This window comes from Cibotium barometz, chromosome 32 (genome assembly GCF_041138505.1).
Source record: "Cibotium barometz isolate CiBa-2024 chromosome 32, ASM4113850v1, whole genome shotgun sequence".
NCBI classification, from domain to species: Eukaryota; Viridiplantae; Streptophyta; class Polypodiopsida; order Cyatheales; family Cibotiaceae; genus Cibotium; species Cibotium barometz.
The window spans coordinates 39,055,179-39,077,286 of NC_141077.1; the positions used below are offsets into that span (position 1 = coordinate 39,055,179).

General features: G+C 42.7%; 1 protein-coding gene across 1 annotated transcript in view; it reads right to left on the reverse strand.

Moving 5' to 3' along the window:
- Window positions 1–1,608: 1,608 nt before the first annotated feature.
- Window positions 1,609–22,108, reverse strand: part of LOC147620181 (large ribosomal subunit protein uL24z-like) — a 30,993-nt gene continuing 10,493 nt past the window's right edge. Inside the window, exon 4 of the mRNA XM_086772377.1 lies at window positions 1,609–2,028. Within this exon, the coding sequence (XP_086628503.1) occupies window positions 1,856–2,028 (173 nt within the window). The 3' untranslated portion in view covers window positions 1,609–1,855. The remainder of the gene's footprint in view (window positions 2,029–22,108) is intronic.

Here is a 22,108-nt window from a genome sequence, read left to right on the forward strand (position 1 = left end):
AATACTAGCAAAACCATATTGGGGCTACTTAAGGCTACAAAAAAATGACTACCATCTCCATGTAAAGACAAATCTATTCATGTAGTCAAAACTCATGATAAATGGTAGTGTTAAGAAATAATCCTTAAAATGCTTCACATCCCTAAATTCCAAAAAAATTAATGTAGGTAGTAGTATTTAGATCATATACTAATGATTTTGATCAAAACATCTACACATTGGACTCTAAAACCTAGTTTTACCATAGAAATTTTTTTATTAACGATTTATTTATAGCTATAGAAGAAAAAGATAGCATATAGAGATCCATTATAGGTTATATATGAAAGTCTCCTCAAATATTGCCACTAATTAGGACACTTTTATTTCAGGTTACCAAACTAGTGTTAAACACAAAATAATAGTTCAAAATACTCTTAAAAAGTTTACAAAGAATAATTATCCATGGTTTTCCTTCGAGAGGATTTTTGCAAAGAAAAAAGTCTTAGATTTAGTGTTGAAGAAGCCTTAAATATTTAACTTTTTAAGCAAATGCAATACCAAAAGAAAGGCAATGTTTGGATATTATCCAAAAATATATATACCTTTTGATCAAATGCAGAAGTAATTTTTTGCGTACTCCTCAAAGGCAAGACTCCTCAAAGTATGATATATATATATATATATATAGATTATAATATATATATATATATATATATATATATATATATAGATTATAATATATATATATATATATATATATATACTCTCTCTCTCTCTCTCTCTCATTACATTTCTAGATGTTCAACCACCTTATACGCTCTCATGCTTTTGTTAGCTTCTGAGGTACTGGACATTGAAGAAGTCTTCAAAGACCATAGAGCGTTTTATCAAAAGGATCATTCATGTCTCAGGAAAAAGAAAAAAAGTAAAACAGTAAGGCCTACATCAGACCCTCAGAAAAATATTGCACAATACAATTCTTTACAAAATGTTTAATCCACTTTCCAAAAGACCTAGAAAATGTATTCACCCTTTGGTTTTATCATTATAAGGTTCCATAACTCTATGTTTGAGATAAAAGCTTGAACATAGAATATAAAAATGAGTTTAAACAGGCAAAAGGTTATTCATATAGCGCTCCAAAGTTAGGTTTAAAGAATACTAAAAGTTGTTATAGTAAATCCTAAAAATAGTATCAGTATTATCTCACTAAATAAAAATAGTATTATTTTAAAATTTGTCATGATCCGCTTAAATTAAGTCACTTTGCGATGGGCATCACTGGAAAACTATAGCATGCAGCTGGAGGAGCAGACACCACCACTTCTGGTACTATTTAGAAAAAGCTCTCAGATAGATTCAGCTTTGAAAGAGGGTAAAAGTCAGGCTATTCAAAGGATGAAAACCAGCAAAAACAGTTTAGAAGCACCAGAAGAATACCTTTTCCCAATCATTCTGTACCTCCTGTAGTAAAGCCATCAACCCCTCATACATCCAATAAGATAGCCCTCTTAATCACTACACTACATAAGACTCTTGATCAGAATGGCGAACCACAGAGCATAGTCAAGAAGAATAAAATGAGAGAGCTCAACAGAGAGCAAGGTACATCAAGGGCACCATGAGTGAAGTAAAACAAGAGCGTTCAGAGATGTAATTTAAGGGCACCAGTAGAAAACAAGCGCCATACCAACTGCCAATCAGACAGAAGAGGACCAAGCAACAACAGCGGTTTCGGATTTTAGATTGCAACCACTTAAAAATAGACTGTATGTGACAGGAAAATTACAGAAAAATTCAGACGTCAACATCTAAGACTCGGGAAATACACTCCGCATGAGTCTAAACATGCTAAGCACCTACACTAAACATCTCAATCAACTTCCTGAAGGGGAGCGCTGACATCCTCTGCCGTGAACTTGCCCTTGCCTTTTTCGGCAGCTCTGCCCTTGCCTTTCCTGTCTAGAAGTGCTTTCCTATCCTTGTCCAGTTTCAACTTCGTGATCACAACTTTCGAGGGATCAATCCCAACATTCACAGTTGCCCCTGCCAATTTCAAATACAAAAGCTTCAGCTGCAATGATTAAACCCTGCACTAATTAGAGTGCATACATGTCCCTGTATGTGCATGCATGCACGCATAAATAAATATACATATACATAGTTCCATTAGTGTCAATCAACCAACCATCTCATGGGTTACAACAGTCAATATACGGACACGTGTCTGTATATGTGCACATAAGTAAATACACACGTCACAGACACAATTACCAAGTGTTTACCGTTTCCTACAAATGCCAGAAGTTTCCTAAACGTTTCAGTGTCAGTGTGAATGCTGGTGTTTTTGGGGGAGGGGTACCTCCTACCAAGTCAAAAAATTCATTCATATATATAAATACTTTTATGCTAGAGGTCTGTACAAAGTATGGAAGCTATGAAACAAACACCGTCAAAACAAAAAATATTGAATACTTTCCTACAGAAAACTCCTCTTGTTCTCTCTGGAGTCTCTCCCCCTTATACAGTAGACAAACAAGGAAACAATTTCTCACGCCCTATCTCTCATGGATAGAGAGCACATCTATGCCATGTTAACAATGCAAAAGCACAAGTGGAGAAATGTCCAGGGACAACACCTGAAATTAATAGAGAGCTTTGGCAAAGTACCCAAGTGAAGAGGAGAAAGCATGAGCACGAAAGAAACCAATAGTTGATGCATCTTTTTTCACTAGACATGGGGACGATGTAAGCATGGGATGTAAGCATGGGAGATGAACTGCAGTATGGGGGTCGCATTTTCCCAAGATTCAGGGCCTATGGATGCAAGCTCCGGCAAGCAACAAACCTTGGAAGCAACTTGGGATCCCCACAAGAAGAGGACAGATATAGATGTTGCAAGGTTCTTTTATCATGATCATGTAGCAGTCAATGTTGCCGTTGCCAGGTCCCTGTATTTTATTGTAATGGGCCCAACATACAAGCCGCCTCCTTATGAGACACTACGCACCACCTTGTTGCAAAAAAAGAAAACTACAATTGAATGTGCTTTAGAATCTATGGATGCAAGTTGGGGAAAGAATGGTGTTACTTATTGGAGATGGCTAGAATGACTCAAAAAAGGTTCATTCATCGCATGGTTGCTTATTTTCGAGGAAGAATGCAATTCATTTCCTCACATGAAGCTTCTGGGATTGAAAAAACTGCATATCAGCTTGTGAAAGAGTGGACCCAAGGTATTGAGAAAGTTGGCCCACAAAATGTTATTCAATTCTTAGTTGATGGTGAGGCAACGAATGGAGCAATCGGTCTAAAGCTTGAAGAGAGGTATCCGCATATCACATTTTAGTCCATGCTCTGCTCATTGTTTGAGCAACTTGCTGAAGGATATTGGCAGCTTGCCATGGGTTGATCCACACATTCAAAAAGGCATGGATATAATAAGCTTCATTCAAAACCACCAATTTATTTTGAATGAATTCCGCAAGAGATCACCCAAAAAGAATCTCTCTAAGTACTCGTCACAGACACAATTTAGTTATAACTTTCTCATGATGAAGAGGTTATCCAAAGTGAAATTGCCTTTGAAGCAATTGGTTGTATTCAATGAGTGGATGAGATGAGCCCCTTCTCGATCAAGAGTCTGCATAGAGGTTGCAAGAACCATCATGCACTTGATGCATTAAAGATGGATTGGGGTCATGCATTGCCAAGGTTTATGAGGGGACTGACAGAATGATCGAGAAAATATGAAAAAGGGCTTATCCAATGAGTAATAAGAGATTCGAGATTTGTGTGAAGCACGACGGAATGGTTATCATTCTCCCATGCATGCTGCTACGACTGTCTAAACAAGATAGCCATCTGTCAAGACCTCGTCAATGTTAATGAGCTACTCTTGTAGGTCTTTCACATATATATATACATATATATATATATATATATATATATATATATATATATATGTATATACATGTATATATGTATACATATATATATATATATATATGTATATATGTATACATATATATGTATACATATATACATATATACATGTATATACATATATACATATATACATGTATACATGTATACATATATACATGTATATACATATATATATATATATGTATATACATGTATATATGTACACACACACACACACACACACACACATATATATATATATATATATATATATGTATGTATGTATGTATATATATATATATATGTATGTATGTATATATATATATATGTATATACATGTATATATGTACACACACACACACACACACACACACATATATATATATATATATATATATATATATATATATATGTATACATGAATTCGGGCATGTTCCCAGATTCATCTAAGTATATATGTATACATACATATATGTATGTATACATATATACATACATGTATGTATATATGTATACATATATATATATGTATACATATATACATACATGTATGTATATATACATATATATATATATATATATATATATATATATGTATGTATACACATATATGTATGTATACATACATGTATGTATATATGTATACATATATATATATATATATATACATATATGTATATATACACATATATGTATATATACACATATATGTATATATATATATATATGTATACATATATACATACATGTATGTATATAAAAATGTATATATACATACATGTATGTATATATGTATACATATATATATATATATACATATATGTGTATATATACATATATGTATATATACACATATATGTATATATACACATATATGTATACATACACATATATGTATACATATATACATACATGTATGTATACATACATATATGTGTATACATACATATATATACACATATATGTATATATATATATGTATACATATATACATACATGTATGTATATATATGTGTATACATACATATATGTGTATACATAATATATACATATATATTATGTATACATATATATATATGTATGTATACACATATATGTATACATACATACATACATACATACATACATACATATATATATATATATATATATATATATATATATATATATATATATACATATACATATATGTATGTATACATATATACCTAGATGAATCTGGGAACATGCCCGAATTCACCATTTAGTAACGTGCATGTTATAAATTCATGGTAGTTGTAACATGCGGAAGCTTGGGGGGAGATCGGTAACTTCAATGCTCAAAAATCAACACACTTTTCGCGACGGAATTAATGAACAAAACTGAATGAAGATGTGCAAAAAATAGAGAGAGAGAGAGAGAGAGAGAGAGAGAGAGGAGAGGACACAGTATTGGGTCCCAAATACCCACTATAGGGCCCCCACCACGAATGGTGCATTTGCTTTATTGGAATGATGCAAATCTGAAAAGAAAATACAAGAAAACTTGACCTTTCTTGGCTGAGATAACTCTGCCCTTGACTTGCAGTCCTTCACCCCTTTGCGTTAGCAAATCCTTGGCTGTCCTGGCCCTTGATTAGCCTTGGCTCTTGGTGAATTATGAGATAACACACTGGATTGTGGGCTCAAGTATTCATACTACCCATAAAAGGTAGTCAGCCAGCTCTAATCCAGTCAGATGTCTCCATGACTGTATAAAAGGCATTAAATGCTGAATAAAATCAATAAAATGCTGCGCATCTTTTCCTTGATGGCTGGGCACTAGGCGCCTGGTTTTCTAACAGGCCTGGGAACTGTATATTTGTTGTTTGGAGACTGGGCTGCCCCATACTTGCCCTACAACCATAAAAAGGCTGGACAACCTGTATGCTACCCTTGGTCTGCCCCTAGGGCTGTCCTACAGCCCTCTATGGCCTATCCATGGCTGGTGGATACAGCAATGACCGTCCTGGCCCTCATGGGGGTGGTTTTACACTGTCCCCATGCCCACACAAGTATTTGGGGTAACCCTATGGGCTGGCCCCTTTCCTATATGCAAATCCTAACTATCTACACAATGATCTGGACAGAATCACTGACATCATTCCAGAGGGAGACTCACAACGCGGATTGGCACTGTTTCATGTGCAGGACAATGCACACCTAACCTCGGACGACTGGGATGGAACCTGGCTGACTCGTCCCAGACTGGGCTCACATGGGACCAGTTTACCATCCCAGATCATGCACCTTCTGTACAAATATGTCTACGTGGCATCCAAGTGCAGGATGCACGTGACAGTAGTCAACCCACAAGACTATATAACTATCAACTCCATTATGCATAGTATGGACTAGATACTACGACATTCCCACTAACGTCGTCAGTGCCCAATAGTGGGTGTAGAACTCTGTATCAAGATATACTCTCACACGCACTCCCCACACACACAGACACACACATAAGAGAATATATTCACACAAAGCCCTTCGTACTGAGTTTCTGTCAAACAGGGCAGACTCAACCATAATGAAGCCTAGCACTAAGGTAAGTAGCAAATAGAACGAATTAGTACGACAAATAAGTAGTTGATATATATTTTGTGTTGTGTACATGTATATATACGTACATGCATGTATATGTATCTATAGATACACATATATATACGTATATGTATATGTATATATATATGTATGTGTGTGTATACACACACACACACACACACACATATATATATATATACGTACACACAAGCATGTATATTATATATGTGTATGTATGTATGTATGTATGTATATATATGTATGTATATGTATATATATACACACACGTGTATACATATGTATATATACTTTTATGTATGTATGTATATAAATATACACACATGTATACATTTAGATATACTTGTATATATGAATATAAATATACATGTACATAGATACATACATGTGTGCGTGTGGGTGTGTGTGTATATGTGTGTGTATACATACACATGTATACATATAATACACAAGTATACATACACACACATGTATGTGTTAGAAGTCATCTCCTGTCTTCATCAAACACCAGGGCCTCTATTGTGGGTGTGCCCGCCCTTTGTAGGTGTTTTCTGATTTTTCCTCACTCCCCGTATTTTTCCCCCATTTTTCCCTATTTTTCCAGGGTGTGGGAGGCAATAGTGGACCTGTCGGCTGTACCAGATGCTGGTCGACTGGTCACTGGCAGTCCCAGATTCTCTCTGCTACTAGCCGACTCCACACGTGTGAGGGCCGACCCTGAGAAGCTGGCCAACTGGTGATATTCACTGGTCGTGGACATTTTTGTCCTGTCGGCTATCCCTACTCCAAGCCGACTGCATATATGGGGCCATATAAAATGGCCCCATGGCTCCCCACTCATTGTATCTTGTTTTCATCTTCGAGATCTTGTGTATAGAGAAGAGTTACACGCCTATCTCTCTCCTTCTCTTGTGCTGTCTATTTTCTGCACTCTACTTGCTCTTGTGGTCTTAGATTTGGTTATTATCTCCGCTGCATATTTTGACATGGTATCAAAGCCCTGGGCTCTTGAAAGATCTTGGGAGTTTTCTGAGCAAGAGGGGGATTGTTGCGTTGCTGATTGGTGGATTGGTAGGGACTGTTCGGGAAGAGAAGAAGCAAGAGGAAGGCGGGCTGAGTTGCTGGACAGCCACTTGCAGGTTTAAAGTTTTTTTCCCCACCCACCCACCCTTTATCAGTTACATCCCCACGATGGCAGAATTGTTAGAGATGGCTATGAAGCATGTGAAGATCCCAACTCTCCCCACGTTCCTAGTGGACCGTCAGTTGGACGGGAACAATTACGGCATCTAGAAGGTTATGATGGAGTTTGAGCTGGAGTCATATGACCTTGCTGATTTCATCGTTATCGGGGTTCCACGGCCAGAAGCAGAGGAAGGGGAGTTATTGTCAACGAGGAAGGACCGCGAGGCATAGGCACAGATGTGGGATCGTGTCAACGCCAGGGTGCGGTCATTTATCTTCCTCAACTACACACCGCAAGTAATCAATCACGTAAAGCATATGACACTGGCCAGAGGTATATGGCAGCACTTGGCTTCTCTTTATAACAGTGTATCGCCCATGAAGAGGATTTCCTTGGAAGTACAAATGCGGGTTATGAACCCTGCAAGGTCGTCCACGATGCGGGAGCACATTAACAAGCTGCAGGTCCTTCAGCAGGAAGTCCTTCCAGGCTGGAAAGGAGATATCATCACAAGATATGGACATTACTTTGCTGTCCCACTTGCCTGCTCAATATTCCGCTTTCTACTCCTCTTTGATTACTAGTGGCAGGCTCAGCACCATTACCTGGGAGGAGCTTGTGCCCATGGTCTTGGACCAAGAGGAACGATTCACAAACCCTCCTCACAGCGAAGGTTCGGAGGCCTTAACTGGCCAACGGCCGAAAGGCCGAAATAACAAGGGCAAAGGGAAGGCTTCGCCAGAGAAGTCTTCCGATGAGAAGCCTGACTCAGATCGAGAGAAACTGAAGGCCGAGAGGTCCTGCAATGATTGTGGCGAGAAAGGCCACTATTGGAGGAAGTGTCCTAAGCGGACTGGGAAGAGTGCTGATTCTTCAGCCTCAGCTGCAAAGACTCCTGCATTTGTGCACTTAGAGATGATGGACTCAAATGCTTCATCGTCTTCGAGCGAGGAGGCAGTTGGCTTCACCGCAAAGAATACCCGGGAATGGATTCTTGACAGTGGTGCTTCCAGGCACATGACTCCGTCCCGTGACTTCTTTTTGGATCTGAAACGGCAGTCAGGTCGCATTTTCATTGGCGACAACTCCACCATTCCGATACACAGTGAGGGCCGGATGGAGATTATTCCCGACAGCAAGGGGAGCAAGCATGCCTCCCGTGTTCTTTACGTCCCTGCTCTTGGTTTTCATCTTCTGTCAGTGCATGAAGTATGCAAGACTGGCTTTCGGGTGGAATTTGAGGAGCATTCAGTTGCTCTACGGGATGGTGAGACTGGCCAGGTTGTTTGGGAAGGCGGTGTGGCGAATGGTATCTACAAGCTCTCTGCACTCTCCTCATTGACAGGTTCTCAGGTCGGAGATCTGAGGCACTTTCGTTTTGGCCACTTAAATGTGGATGCACTGCGGCGAGCTTTCCAAGACCAGATGGTGGTTGGCTTGCTAGATGTTGGCAACAGGCAAGGACGTTGCAATTCTTGCATACGTGGTAAGCAACACGGGAATCCTTTCCGAAGCAGGCTTCCATGCGGGCTTCAAAACCATTGGAGTTGATTCACACTAACTTGTGTGGACCTCAACAGGCACCATCATTGGGAGGATCTCTCTATTTCATGCTGCTTGTTGATGACTGTACCAGATTCACGTGGGTCTACTTTCTTTCACAGAAGGACCAAGCTTTTGCACGGTTCAAGGATTGACACGTGATGGTGGAAAAAGAGTCTGGATTGCAAGTAAAGACTCTCAAGGCTGGCAAAGGGAGTGAATTCTCCTCGAATGTTTTTCTCAGATTTTGTGCAGACCATGGCATCAAGAGAGAACTGGCCAATACAGGATCGCCTTCAGAGAATGGAGTTGTAGAACGCAAAAACAAGACTGTGGTGGAAATGGCGAGGACCATGCTGGAGCATCGTGATCTTCCTCGTCCACTTTGGGGAGAGGCTATGGCAACGGCTGTCCATACCCTCAACCGGTCTCCAACGACTTCAGTACCTAGTATGACTCCGTTTGAGGCATACTTTGGCAAGAAACGTGATGTCTCCCACTTCCGTGTTTTTGGGAGTGATGCGTATGTACATATTTCGAAGTAGCAGAGGGGAAAGCTTGACTCCAAATCAAGCAAGCTTATATTTGTGGGGTATAATTCTCTTTCCAAGGGATACAAATTGTATGATCCCGAGAGGAATGAGATTGTTGTCAGCCAGGATGTGGTCTTTGATGAGCATGTTCCGGTATCCGCCATCGAGGAGCCGCCACTTCTTGGAGATCCAAAGGAGTCTGATGATGATTCCTGTCACCATTTGGCCACCCAAATGGTTCACTCTTGCTTTCACATATGTACATATTGGATTGGTGTCCATGGCTTATGAAATATGTCTATGCATGTGATTGACACGTGTCATGCTGTATAGTTGGATATGATATTCCGCTGGGACTTGATGTTATCATGCCCGGAATATCTGGAGGACTTGGCTTTCCGCTGGGACTTGTGCCTTTGTGTACATGCCCGGAAACGCTTGGAGGACTTGGCTTTCCGCTGGGACTTGTGCCTTTGTGTACACGCCCGGAAACGCCTGGAGGATTGGCTTTCCACTGGGGTCTGGTATCGCATATACTTGCCTGGAAACGCCTGGTCTTATATGGTTTCATGAACGGATCTTTATGTGCTTGCCTACAAATGAAATTGCATGCTGTTTTCATGCCTGCATGACCTATGTGTAGTTCCGGGTAAGGGGACGCCCGCCCGTGAACCGTGCGTGTGAAACTGTCTGCTGACATGGTTGTGTGGCATGTGAACAGGTGGTAAGTATTTCCCGATCTAGGCTCAAATAGCCCTTAGGACTTAGCCAATATTTATAAGTGAGTGCGTTCCCATTTCATTAAAGTTTGGGCGCCCAAAAGTCACTTATAAATCATGACCTCTTCCAAGTTCACACTCACTGAAGTCCCGAGGCGGACAAGACTCAATGTCCAGGACCTGATCCTCCCCTTTTACTCATAAATGGGCATCTCCCCATGTCCCTTCACCTGATTGGACCCCAATTCACTTACTTATTAAGAGAAATTCGTGTTTTCTCTTCATGAGGATTTTTGGAGGCTGAAAACTCTGTTTTTCCACCATTTCTCTCCATTTCCAAGCTCTCCATAGCCATACCCAACTTACTAGGGTGTTTTCCAAGCTTCCAAGAGTGTTTCCAAGTGCTAATCACTCTCCTACTCACTCCCAATGACTGAAATTCAGCAAAACAGCTCTCATTTTTGCTGTAATTTCTGGTCTTTTGCTGAAAACCCTAATTTCAGCCTTCCTTTCTCAAGTTGAGCCATAGGGGAAGCTTTCCCAAGGTTCCCTTCATCCTCTTGAAGACTTTTGTCGCGAAGGATTGCGGCAAATCGAAGATATCAACACTTCTAAAGCTTCCAACGCGAAGGCTTCCGCTTGCAACAACTTCTATGAAGACTGGTAAGGTAATTGGACAATGTATTGTCATTACTTACTCAGTAGAAGGGCAGGACTCCTTGTTTAGCCGCCCTGTGTAGTATTTCTCTTGTCCTATGTGCTCTTGAAGATGTTGCTACCTTGCTTGGTAGAACATAGAGCCAATGGTAGAGAATATGGGCACTGAAGTCGGGCCGGGCATCAAGGCAGCTCCTTGGTGATCTACATCGACATACCATTGTTTTCTAAATGCTGAATTTCATATGCATTGGCATGGAGGATTTGGCAATGGATGCCCGTGAAACTATGTATTGAATTTCTCCAATAGTAATACAATTTACTCAAGGGAGAGGTCGGCCGTTCCGGCTCATTGTGTGCCTCTTGTCAATTCAGCAATTTACTTCTTGTATTTGAGCAAGTGTCCTTCAAATCTTAGTGTATTTAAGTGTATTGATTAGCATTGTGTTCAACCAAGTTATATTGGTATCAGAGCATACGGTTCTCTTTCACTTCTATCGTGAGAGACGATCACCGTGAACACTAGCTATCTCTACAGTTAGAACATTATGGACAGCCATACAATGAATGTTGGAGATGCTAATACAAGAGGCAGGGACAATGAAATGCATACCTCCAATGCTTTACAGGATGAGCAAACTCATGTGGTGCACAATAGGGAACATGAATATGTGGGACAGCCGTCTCGTGGCAAAGAGAAGATGCAAGAAGAAGAGTCGATAGTCTTGCGGGCTGAACTTACTCGTATGCAGGCTCTTCTCCAAGCACAACAAGAAGAATTGAATCTCTATCGCCGCGAGGATCCATTGGTACATGACCGTTTGAAGACCAAGAAAGCTGAATCTTATATGGATCATGCAATGGCAATCATTGCTCAAGAGTTGCACATGCAACCAAGGGATGCAACACGTGCATACTTGGCTCGTACCGAGGATGCCTATGCAGAAAAGGCAACCATCCCACATGTCTTGGAATCCCCACAAGTGCCCGAACAAGAAGTTATGTCTAAGAGGATGAATCTCCATGCTATGGGAGAGGAACAACCAATGACTTCACGCCATGCAGGAATATCTCATGTAGCCCGTGAAGGATACAACGTTTATGGCAATGGTCAAAATGTATGTCAAATGCCATTGCCGGCTGAAAATGTACATACACAACACATGCAACATGGGCTGCAATTTTCTGTTGGTGCAGGTATTCCACGTATCTCTCATGCCACTCATGCCTTCGAGTGTGCTCGTGAGGGAGAAGCTATGGCTGAAAATGTATCAATGCATGTTGAGGGGCCAGCCATGCCTCATGCTTACAGGGCACACGTATCTATGCCTTATGCATCACCTTTTGGTCCAAAAATGATGCCAATTACAGGGACTGTTGAAACCGGCCTCTGATAGAAAACCAGAGTGCGGTAGAAGCAATCACCCGTCCACTTGTAGTCTAGATGAGAAACAAAAACACAGATTGGAGCTAGAGTGCCCAAATCTGAAAACACAGCGACACCTGTTGGCCCCAAAGCTTGGCGCCCCTCGCGGTATTTCTTTATTCAATTATAATAGAATGAATGGCTGAGTACAACACAAAGATCAGCCAAGAGTTTACACCTGTATATCCAATCTGACGGCCCACAAATCCTTCTCAGCACAGAGGATCTATGCACACCGATCTGTGTCTTCAAACAACACACTGTGCCTCCCTCTGATCAGCCAAGATCACTAAGCAGGCCAGCCATGGGCATACATCTGGCATAACTCAAGTGCATGATACATCTTCTCAGCTCAAACATACATGTGCTGTCCAATCTCTGTCTCAACCCTTGTCAATCTGCCATACCCCTCCTCTCACAAGGGCCAGATAACACATATCTGCAACAGACATCAAGCAGTAGAAAGAGAGATAGATGAACAGAAACAAGGCTTACCAAGTTCCGCTCGTGAAACAACACTGGAGGAAGCAACAGCACCAATCTGTACTTGCAGGCACTTGTATCCACAACCCTGCTTCACACGTGTGCTTGTACTTGCCTGTATCCTCCTCCTGATGTCCACTCTTATGCTGTCCTTGAAAATACAGATCTGAAAATCAGCACTGTACCCGTCTGTACCGCCTCCGGATACGTGCCAGGAGTTGTACTTGCACAAACAGTCGGCTGTCCTGATTCTGGTCGCCTGAATTTGAGTAACCAGGCCTGTCCAGCAGCTGTCTGCACCCCTGCAGCAACTGTACTTGCTGTACCTTGCTGCCCGTACACTGTACGGCAGCTGTACAATGTGTACTTGCTGAAAAACTGACTGTACAGCCTGTACAGGTCCTCTGCGCAGCCAGTCCAGCAGTGAAAAAGTCCCACAGCCCTGCGCTCCTCTGTCCACAGCAAAACCAGCAGTCGTACAGCACTGTACGGCTGCTGTACGGCCTGTTACAGCTCACAGCCAACAGAAAACAGCAGCAAAACTGGTCTTCAGCAGCCGCCTGGAGCTTCTATGTGCTTTTCCACGCTAGTCTTCATGCGCTAGAGAAACCCTCCACTTTTGCTACACGACTCCCCAAAAAGGGAAGAGAGAGAGAGAGAGAGGAGAGAGAAACATTCCTCCCCCAAATTAATCCCTAGGGCCCCAAACTTTAATAAGTTCCTAGGGCCACTAAGGCCTAGGGGCAAACTTTAATAAACATTAAAGTTTAATGTTTTTAGTTCCCCCCTTCACACCTAGGGATGTCCACACATCTTAAACTCTGTCCGGGCACCCCCCATGTGAATCATAAAATATTCTGACTCTGCAACCACCATGCCCACACTTGTCCTGCTCCATTTTCACAGGGCCATGACATACCCCCCTCTTGAAAAATGGCAAGCGTCCTCGATTGCATTCTGGTGATGCATCAAAATATCCAAAGTGAAATATACAATATGGCAAGATCAGCGTCCCAATGTCTCTGAGCCATACACATGTATCAATATTCACTGCAAACCAATGGCATAGTAATAGTCCAAGTTGTATACCACTGTGAACCATACATATCCACAAAAATCTCCATGTGACTAGTACACATATATCATAGAAGTCCCATAAACAGATGTACTGTCAGCCTCAGTACCTTCGGGTGAGATAAAAACTGCACCAAGCGACCTCTAGATGTCATCTGAGCCTGTCTGTATCAAGGGAGTGGAGGTGCTACCCCCCTCTTGAGCATCAGGTAATGCTCCAGACCCATGCTCTGCTGAACCTGAATGAGCCACAATAAGAGTCGGCTCTAACTCAAAGGCATCGAGATAAAGCTGCAAAACCTGAGGTGAATCTGTTAAGTCACCTTCCTCCATCCACTTCGCATCCATCGGTGAATAGTTCTTGAACTTCACAAGATAGCGACGGGAAACTTTACCTCGTACCTTCCTTTCTTTATGTGCCAGTATCTGCTCTGGAATCAGAACCTCATCAAGTTCCTCAACTTCCGACTGAGCCTCATCTGATACATCCTCAGGCACATCCCCACGGAAAGGTCTAAGAAGACTCACGTGAAAAGCATTGTGAATCCTCCAGTGATCTGGTAACTTCAAACGATAGGTTACCTCACCAATCTTTTCCAAAACCTGAAAAGGCCCATAATATCGCATGCTCAACCTAGGGAATAAGCGCTCTTTACCCTTCATCTTCTTGAGTCTAGCCTTTTCAAAGCGCAAAAGAACCCAATCACCCAATGCAAACTGTAAATCACGTCTGTGACGGTCTGCGGCTTTCTTTTGCTTCTGCTGAGTTTTCTGGAGGGCCAACTTAACTCTCCGATAAGCTTCATCCAAGCTCTCCACATACTGATCAGCCTCAAAGATCTTATCCTTTGTATGCAAAATAGGCGGTACCTTCTTCCCTCCTTCTACAATCTCAAAAGGCGCCTTGCCTGTCAAGCTATGTACAGTGTTGTTATATGCAAACTCCACCAAAGGAAGATACTTTTCCCATTGTTGCTTGTGCTCTGACACATAACACTTGAGAAGATAGAGTTAGCCTCTTCTGACTGACCATCTGTCTGTGGATGAAATGACGATGAAAACTTGAGAGTTGTACCCATGTTATCGAACAACCCTCTCCAAAACAAACTCGTCATCCGTGGATCACGGTCACTAATGATAGACGTAGGCAAGCCATGATACTTGAAGATGTTCGCCATGAACAACTTCACCATATGATCCACTTTAATTGTCTTCCGCACGGGAATGAAATGAGCCTGCTTACTGAACCTGCATATGATAGTCCAGATGCCATCATTTCCCGTTTGTGTCCGTGGAAGATCAAATACAAAATCCATGGCAATGCTCTCCCAAGGTCTATCCGGAATAGGTAAAGGTTGTAATAACCCTGGTGTCTTCCGACGGTCAAACTTTACCTTCTGACATACGATGCATTGCCTCACAAAGGCATCAACATCTCTTCTCAAGGTTGGCCAATAAAAGAAAGTCTCCACTGCTTTTACCGTGGCGTCAATACCTCTATGACCTGCATACGGTGGAGCATGACTTTCAATCATAACCTTGAGTCGCAATGGCCTGGTAACACACAGTCTGCCATGCATCAATAAAAACCCATCTCTGAGAGTGTAATGCTCATGCCGCTGACCCTCAGACATCTGATCATACAACCTTTCAAAGTCCTCATCATGGGCATACTGCTCTTTCATTTCATCAAGCTCATGATGATAAGCAAGTGAAACTGCAGAGACCTGTGGCTTGCGTGACAAAGCATCTGCCACTACATTCTTTTTGCCTTCCACATGCACAATCTGGAAGTGAAACATTGACAAAAAGTTTGCCCAACGCATATGCTTCTCTGAAAGCTTAGTTTGCGTGAGGAAATAACGCAAGGTCTGATGATCTGTCTGTACAGTGAAATCAGCCCCAAGCAAATAGTGTTTCCATGTAGAAAGAGCGTGAATTACAGCCAACATCTCTTTCTCATACACCTGCAAATGCTTCTCAGCATCGTGCAAAACTCTACTCTCATAGGCTATCACATGTCCCTCTTGCATGAGAACTGCACCAATGCTACTTCCACATGCATCACACTGGACAACAAAAGCCTTTCGGAGGTCCGGTAACACCAATACTGGGTCCGAAGTAAGCTTTTCTTTGAGCTTTTTGAATGTTGTAATTTCCCGATCAGCCCATCTAAACGGAGTTGCTTTCTTCGTCAAAGCATGAAGAGGTGAAGCAATTTCAACAAAGTGCCGTATGTAACGCCTGTAATAGGAACACAATCCTAAAAAGCTGCGTACATCATGCACGGTCCTCAAAGCTGGCCAATTAAGTATTGCTTCCACCTTTGCTGGATCCATACGGACTCCATGACCAGACACAATATGCCCCAAGAAATGTATCTCCTGCAAAAAGAACTCACTCTTCTTGCCATTAACCACCAACCTATGGTTTCTGAGTTCTGCAAACACAATGGCCAAATGCCTTCTATGCTCTTCCTCAGTTTGTGAATGCACAATCATATCATCAAAGAATGTGCCCACAAACTCTCTATGAGGTCTGAAAATCCTGTCCATCATTCTGTTAAATGTGGCAGGCGCATTCGTCAAACCAAAGGGCATAACCAAGAACTCATACAACCCAAATGTGGTTCGGAATGCTGTCTTATGCACATCCTCGGGTCTAATGCGTATCTGATGATACCCGCTTTTCAAGTCAATACGACTAAAAACTGTGGAGCCCTGTAAGCGGTCCAAGATGTCATCGATCCTCGGTATGGGGAATCGATTCTTGATGGTATTCTTGTTCAGCACCCTGTAATCAATACACATGCGCCAAGAACCATCCTTCTTCTGCACTAAGAGCACAGGTGAGCAAAAGGGTGATGAGCTAGGCTGAATCAACCCCTTATTCAATAGCTCCTGCACCTGACTCATAATCTCTTCCTGTTGGGTTGCACTAACACGATACGGCGGTCTATTCGGTGGAGTACTACCAGGAATCAGATCTATGGCATGATCTTCTGGCCTCTCAGGAGGTAATTCTCCTGGCAATGACTCGGAAAAACAGTCTTGAAACCCACTTGAGAAATCAGCCCTGTCCTTATCTAACATTGACAAATTAGACTTGGACTCATCATCCTGTGCATCCTTTACATAAATCAAGTACGCGGAAAGATGCTTTTTCATTACTGATGAAATCGCCGAAGCGGATACAATAGGAACAGATTCCCCTTTGAGTTTTACATCCAATACATGCTCTTTCCCTCTATGAGTCAGAGTAATTTTCCTATTGTAAGTATCCACCACCGCATGTACCCTGTGGCACCATGGCATCCCCAACAAAACATCACAGCCATCCAAAGGCATGATGAAGAACTCCTCGCTGTCCACATAACCCTGCAAATGAAGCCGAAGCTTCCCAATGATAGGAGTAACGGGTTCTGCATACCCTGGACAAGCCATATTAGCCTCATGTAACGGCCCCATCTCCTCTGCGCGAATCCCCAATCGGCTAGCCAAATCTGGTGAAATGGAGTTGGCTCTAGCACCTGTGTCAAAGAAGATCAAAGCATTCTGATCTCTCACTTTGCCCCATGCCCTGCACAACTCTGTAGCTTCACCACCTAGCTGCTCCCCCACAAGATCAGGAACTAAGCTTGCAGAAGGCTTTGGTTTCTTTGGCTTGGGCTCTCCTTTATTGTCAGGGTCCTTTTTGGACGTTCTTTTGGGACAATTGAATGACATATGCCCCTCTTCAGTACAGTAAAAACACTTTTGAGCATCTCTCAAAGCCTGTCTTTCCTCAGAAGTCCTTTTGGGCATTGGCAACTTCTTATACTTTGTCTCTGTAGACCCTTTAGCATCACGAGAAGCATGCCCAAATTTTTCAGCTTTCTTGCCCAATTTCTTACTGCCTTTAAACCCAGATGAACCACCTGTGAGTAACGCATTAGCTGTCATAGCATTTTCAATCATCTGTGACATGTTCGTTACTCTTGTCTTTATACAATAATCTCGTACCTCCTTGGGCAGCCCACAACAATACTTCTCTACCTGCTCAGATAATGGCACGGCACGATAAGAAGTCACTGGGAGTAGAGCTTCCCAAAACTTCTTGTTATAATCCTCCAAACTATCACACTTTGAAGCATCCAGCTTGTGCCATGCGGTCATAACATCCACCTCAAATGTAGATGTGAGCCATACGGAAGAGAACACCTGTTTGAATTGGACCCATGTGGTGGGTGCTATGCCCTGCAAAAGAAGAGTAGACCACCACTGCAAAGCATTGCCCTTGAGAAAAGTGGCAGCTTTCCTCACCTTTGAGGACTCTGTGTAATTCCCACCAGAAAAAGCAGCATCAAACTGCTGTAAAAAGGTAAGTGCCTTCAATTTATGCTTGGCCCCACTGAAAGTGTCAAACTTCACTGCTGCTCCCCCTTCCTTATAATCCTTCGCCTTTCCCATAGGCGTTAGATTATCATATGGAAGTGGTTTCGTAAGATTGCTGCCCCCAACATTCATACCCATCATTGGGTCAACATTTCCCATTCCCGTGCCAGGCATACCATACATTCCAGCCATGTTTCCATACATTCCATTATGCATACCTGGCTGCATGCCACCAAACATATTGCCTTGCATCCCAGGTTGCATGCCTGCAAACATATTTCCAGCCATACCGGACTGCATACCACCATACATATTCCCTTGCATGCCAGGCTGAAAATTGGCTCCAAAAGGCCCATACATACCCATGCCTCCCTGAGGATAACCCCCAGTCATGGATTGGAACACCGAGCCACCACCAAAATAACCTGGATGCTGCTGAGGAATAGGTGGCTGTCCATAGAAGGAACTCTGAGAGTTTGCACCATAAGCATGCTGCATATTCGAAAACTGGCCAAAAGATGGTTCCTGTGGGATGGCACCACTATGACCCTGAGGAAGATTCTTCGAACGAACCTTCTTCTTCTTTTTCTGGGGCTCTGTGCGGGGTTCTGTGCGAGATCTCAAAAATTCAGCAAATCTCTCGCTCTGAGTGAGCTGCATAAAAGTATCCATAACACTAGCCAAGCGATCTTTGAACCGAGCATCATCATCCTCTTTACCATGCACATCTTCTGGCTGTGTTACATCCTCATAAGGCTCAACATCTGCAGCCTGTTCTCCTGCAAAAATATCCTCAGATACATCTCTTTCAGGAGAAGTCTCTTGCTCTTCTTCTTCATGATAGAAGTACTCTTCCTCTGTATCAGACATGATTGCTGAATTTTCAGCGATGGCTTTCTTCAAAGCAACCACGAGCTCACCCCCTTCAGAAAGTTGATGATTGGTCCCAGGGACGGAACCTTGAAACCGGCCTCTGATAGAAAACCAGAGTGCGGTAGAAGCAATCACCCGTCCACTTGTAGTCTAGATGAGAAACAAAAACACAGATTGGAGCTAGAGTGCCCAAATCTGAAAACACAGCGACACCTGTTGGCCCCAAAGCTTGGCGCCCCTCGCAGTATTTCTTTATTCAATTATAATAGAATGAATGGCTGAGTACAACACAAAGATCAGCCAAGAGTTTACACCTGTATATCCAATCTGACGGCCCACAAATCCTTCTCAGCACAGAGGATCTATGCACACCGATCTGTGTCTTCAAACAACACACTGTGCCTCCCTCTGATCAGCCAAGATCACTAAGCAGGCCAGCCATGGGCATACATCTGGCATAACTCAAGTGCATGATACATCTTCTCAGCTCAAACATACATGTGCTGTCCAATCTCTGTCTCAACCCTTGTCAATCTCCCATACCCCTCCTCTCACAAGGGGCCAGATAACACATATCTGCAACAGACATCAAGCAGTAGAAAGAGAGATAGATGAACAGAAACAAGGCTTACCAAGTTCAGCTCGTGAAACAACACTGGAGGAAGCAACAGCACCAATCTGTACTTGCAGGCACTTGTATCCACAACCCTGCTTCACACATGTGCTTGTACTTGCTTGTATCCTCCTCCTGATGTCCACTCTTATGCTGTCCTTGAAAATACAGATCTGAAAATCAGCACTGTACCCGTCTGTACCGCCTCGGGATACGTGCCAGGAGTTGTACTTGCACAAACAGTCGGCTGTCCTGATTCTGGTCGCCTGAATTTGAGTAACCAAGCCTGTCCAGCACCTGTCTGCACCCCTGCAGCAACTGTACTTGTTGTACCTTGCTGCCCGTACACTGTACGGCAGCTGTACAATGTGTACTTGCTGAAAAACTGATTGTACAGCCTGTAAGGTCCTCTGCGCAGCCAGTCCAGCAGTGAAAAAGTCCCACAGCCCTGCGCTCCTCTGTCCACAGCAAAACCAGCAGTCGTACAGCACTGTACGGCTGCTGTACGGCCTGTTACAGCTCACAGCCAACAGAAAACAGCAGCAAAACTGGTCTTCAGCAGCCGCCTGGAGCTTCTATGTGCTTTTCCACGCTAGTCTTCATGCGCTAGAGAAACCCTCCACTTTTGCTACACGACTCCCCAAAAAGGGAAGAGAGAGAGAGAGAGGAGAGAGAAACACTCCTCCCCCAAATTAATCCCTAGGGCCCCAAACTTTAATAAGTTCCTAGGGCCACTAAGGCCTAGGGGCAACCTTTAATAAACATTAAAGTTTAATGTTTTTAGTTCCCCCCTTCACACCTAGGGATGTCCACACATCTTAAACTCTGTCCAGGCACCCCCCATGTGAATCATAAAATATTCTGACTCTGCAACCACCATGCCCACACTTGTCCTGCTCCATTTTCACAGGGCCATGACAACTGTCCCAATGGACAAACATGGGGGAAAACATGTTGAGATGCACACACATGCATCAAAGTCTCGTGACTTCAAAGCCGGAGACAAATCTGTGAAGTTTGACACATATCATGGGGAATACGATGCATCAAAGGCACTTGCTTTTATTGCCCAGTTTGATATTGCTTTCAGTGATGAGGATTTCACTCAGAAATCCATGATCCGGCATGTAAGCATGTTCATGAAAGGCACTGCTGCCCATTGGTGGCTCACGGAGAAGCTCTCAGCGAATCCTGTTAGATCATGGGAAGAGTTCAAGGAGAGGTTCTATGCTCAATTCTTGCCTCCCAATGCATTGAATGAGATAACAATGAAGTGGGATTGGGTAAAGCAAAATGAGGGGGAATCGGTAAATGTATATGTACAAAAGTTTTGGAAAGTGCTCTTGGAGGTATCTCCATTTATGCATGTCACCGAGGCGGAAAGGAAGAGAAGGTTTCAATCGGGATTGCAACGCGTGTACAAAGCGGGATTACAAATGTATCCTGGTCATACCTTACACCAATTAATCGCAGCCGCCACCGCCACCGCCACCGAGCAATTGGAACTCAAATTGAGTCGATCCAATAAGGCTAAACCCTCATTTCAAGGCAAAGAGAGAGCTGTCCAAAACCTGCAAAATGATGGACAGCCACCTAAAAGGGACCAAAACCAAGCCAAATTAGGTCCAAAAGCTGAAAATAAGTTTGCTAAAAGCGCCCTTATAAGCCGGCAAACTTTGGTCTTAGTGCTGAGAAGAAGGAGCAATATATGCGTGAAGGCAAATGCTTTACTTGTGGCAGCACTGAGCACATGGCAAGAGCATGCCCAAATAAGAAGAACAAAGCTGAAAATGCTAATGTACCGAAGCCTAATGTGCATATGGTTCCGGATGTGCAAGGCAATACTTCACATGATAGCAAAGATAGGGTTGTATGTAAAGCTTGGGGACAGCTCAAAGATCAACCCGCTTTGTTCATGTTTGATGATTGTGCATCGGAGAATTTCATATCCACTCAGATGGCAGCTGCTTTGGGTATTGAAGTGGAGGACATGGGTCCTCAAATTGAAGCAGGGGCTGCCTTTGTTGGTAGAGAAGTGCAGGTCATGCCTATTTTTGGCAAGTTGCGCATACACATTCAAGGCTATGTGGATCATGAGGATTTTCTTGTGGCGCCTTTGAATGGCTGTGATGTATTGCTT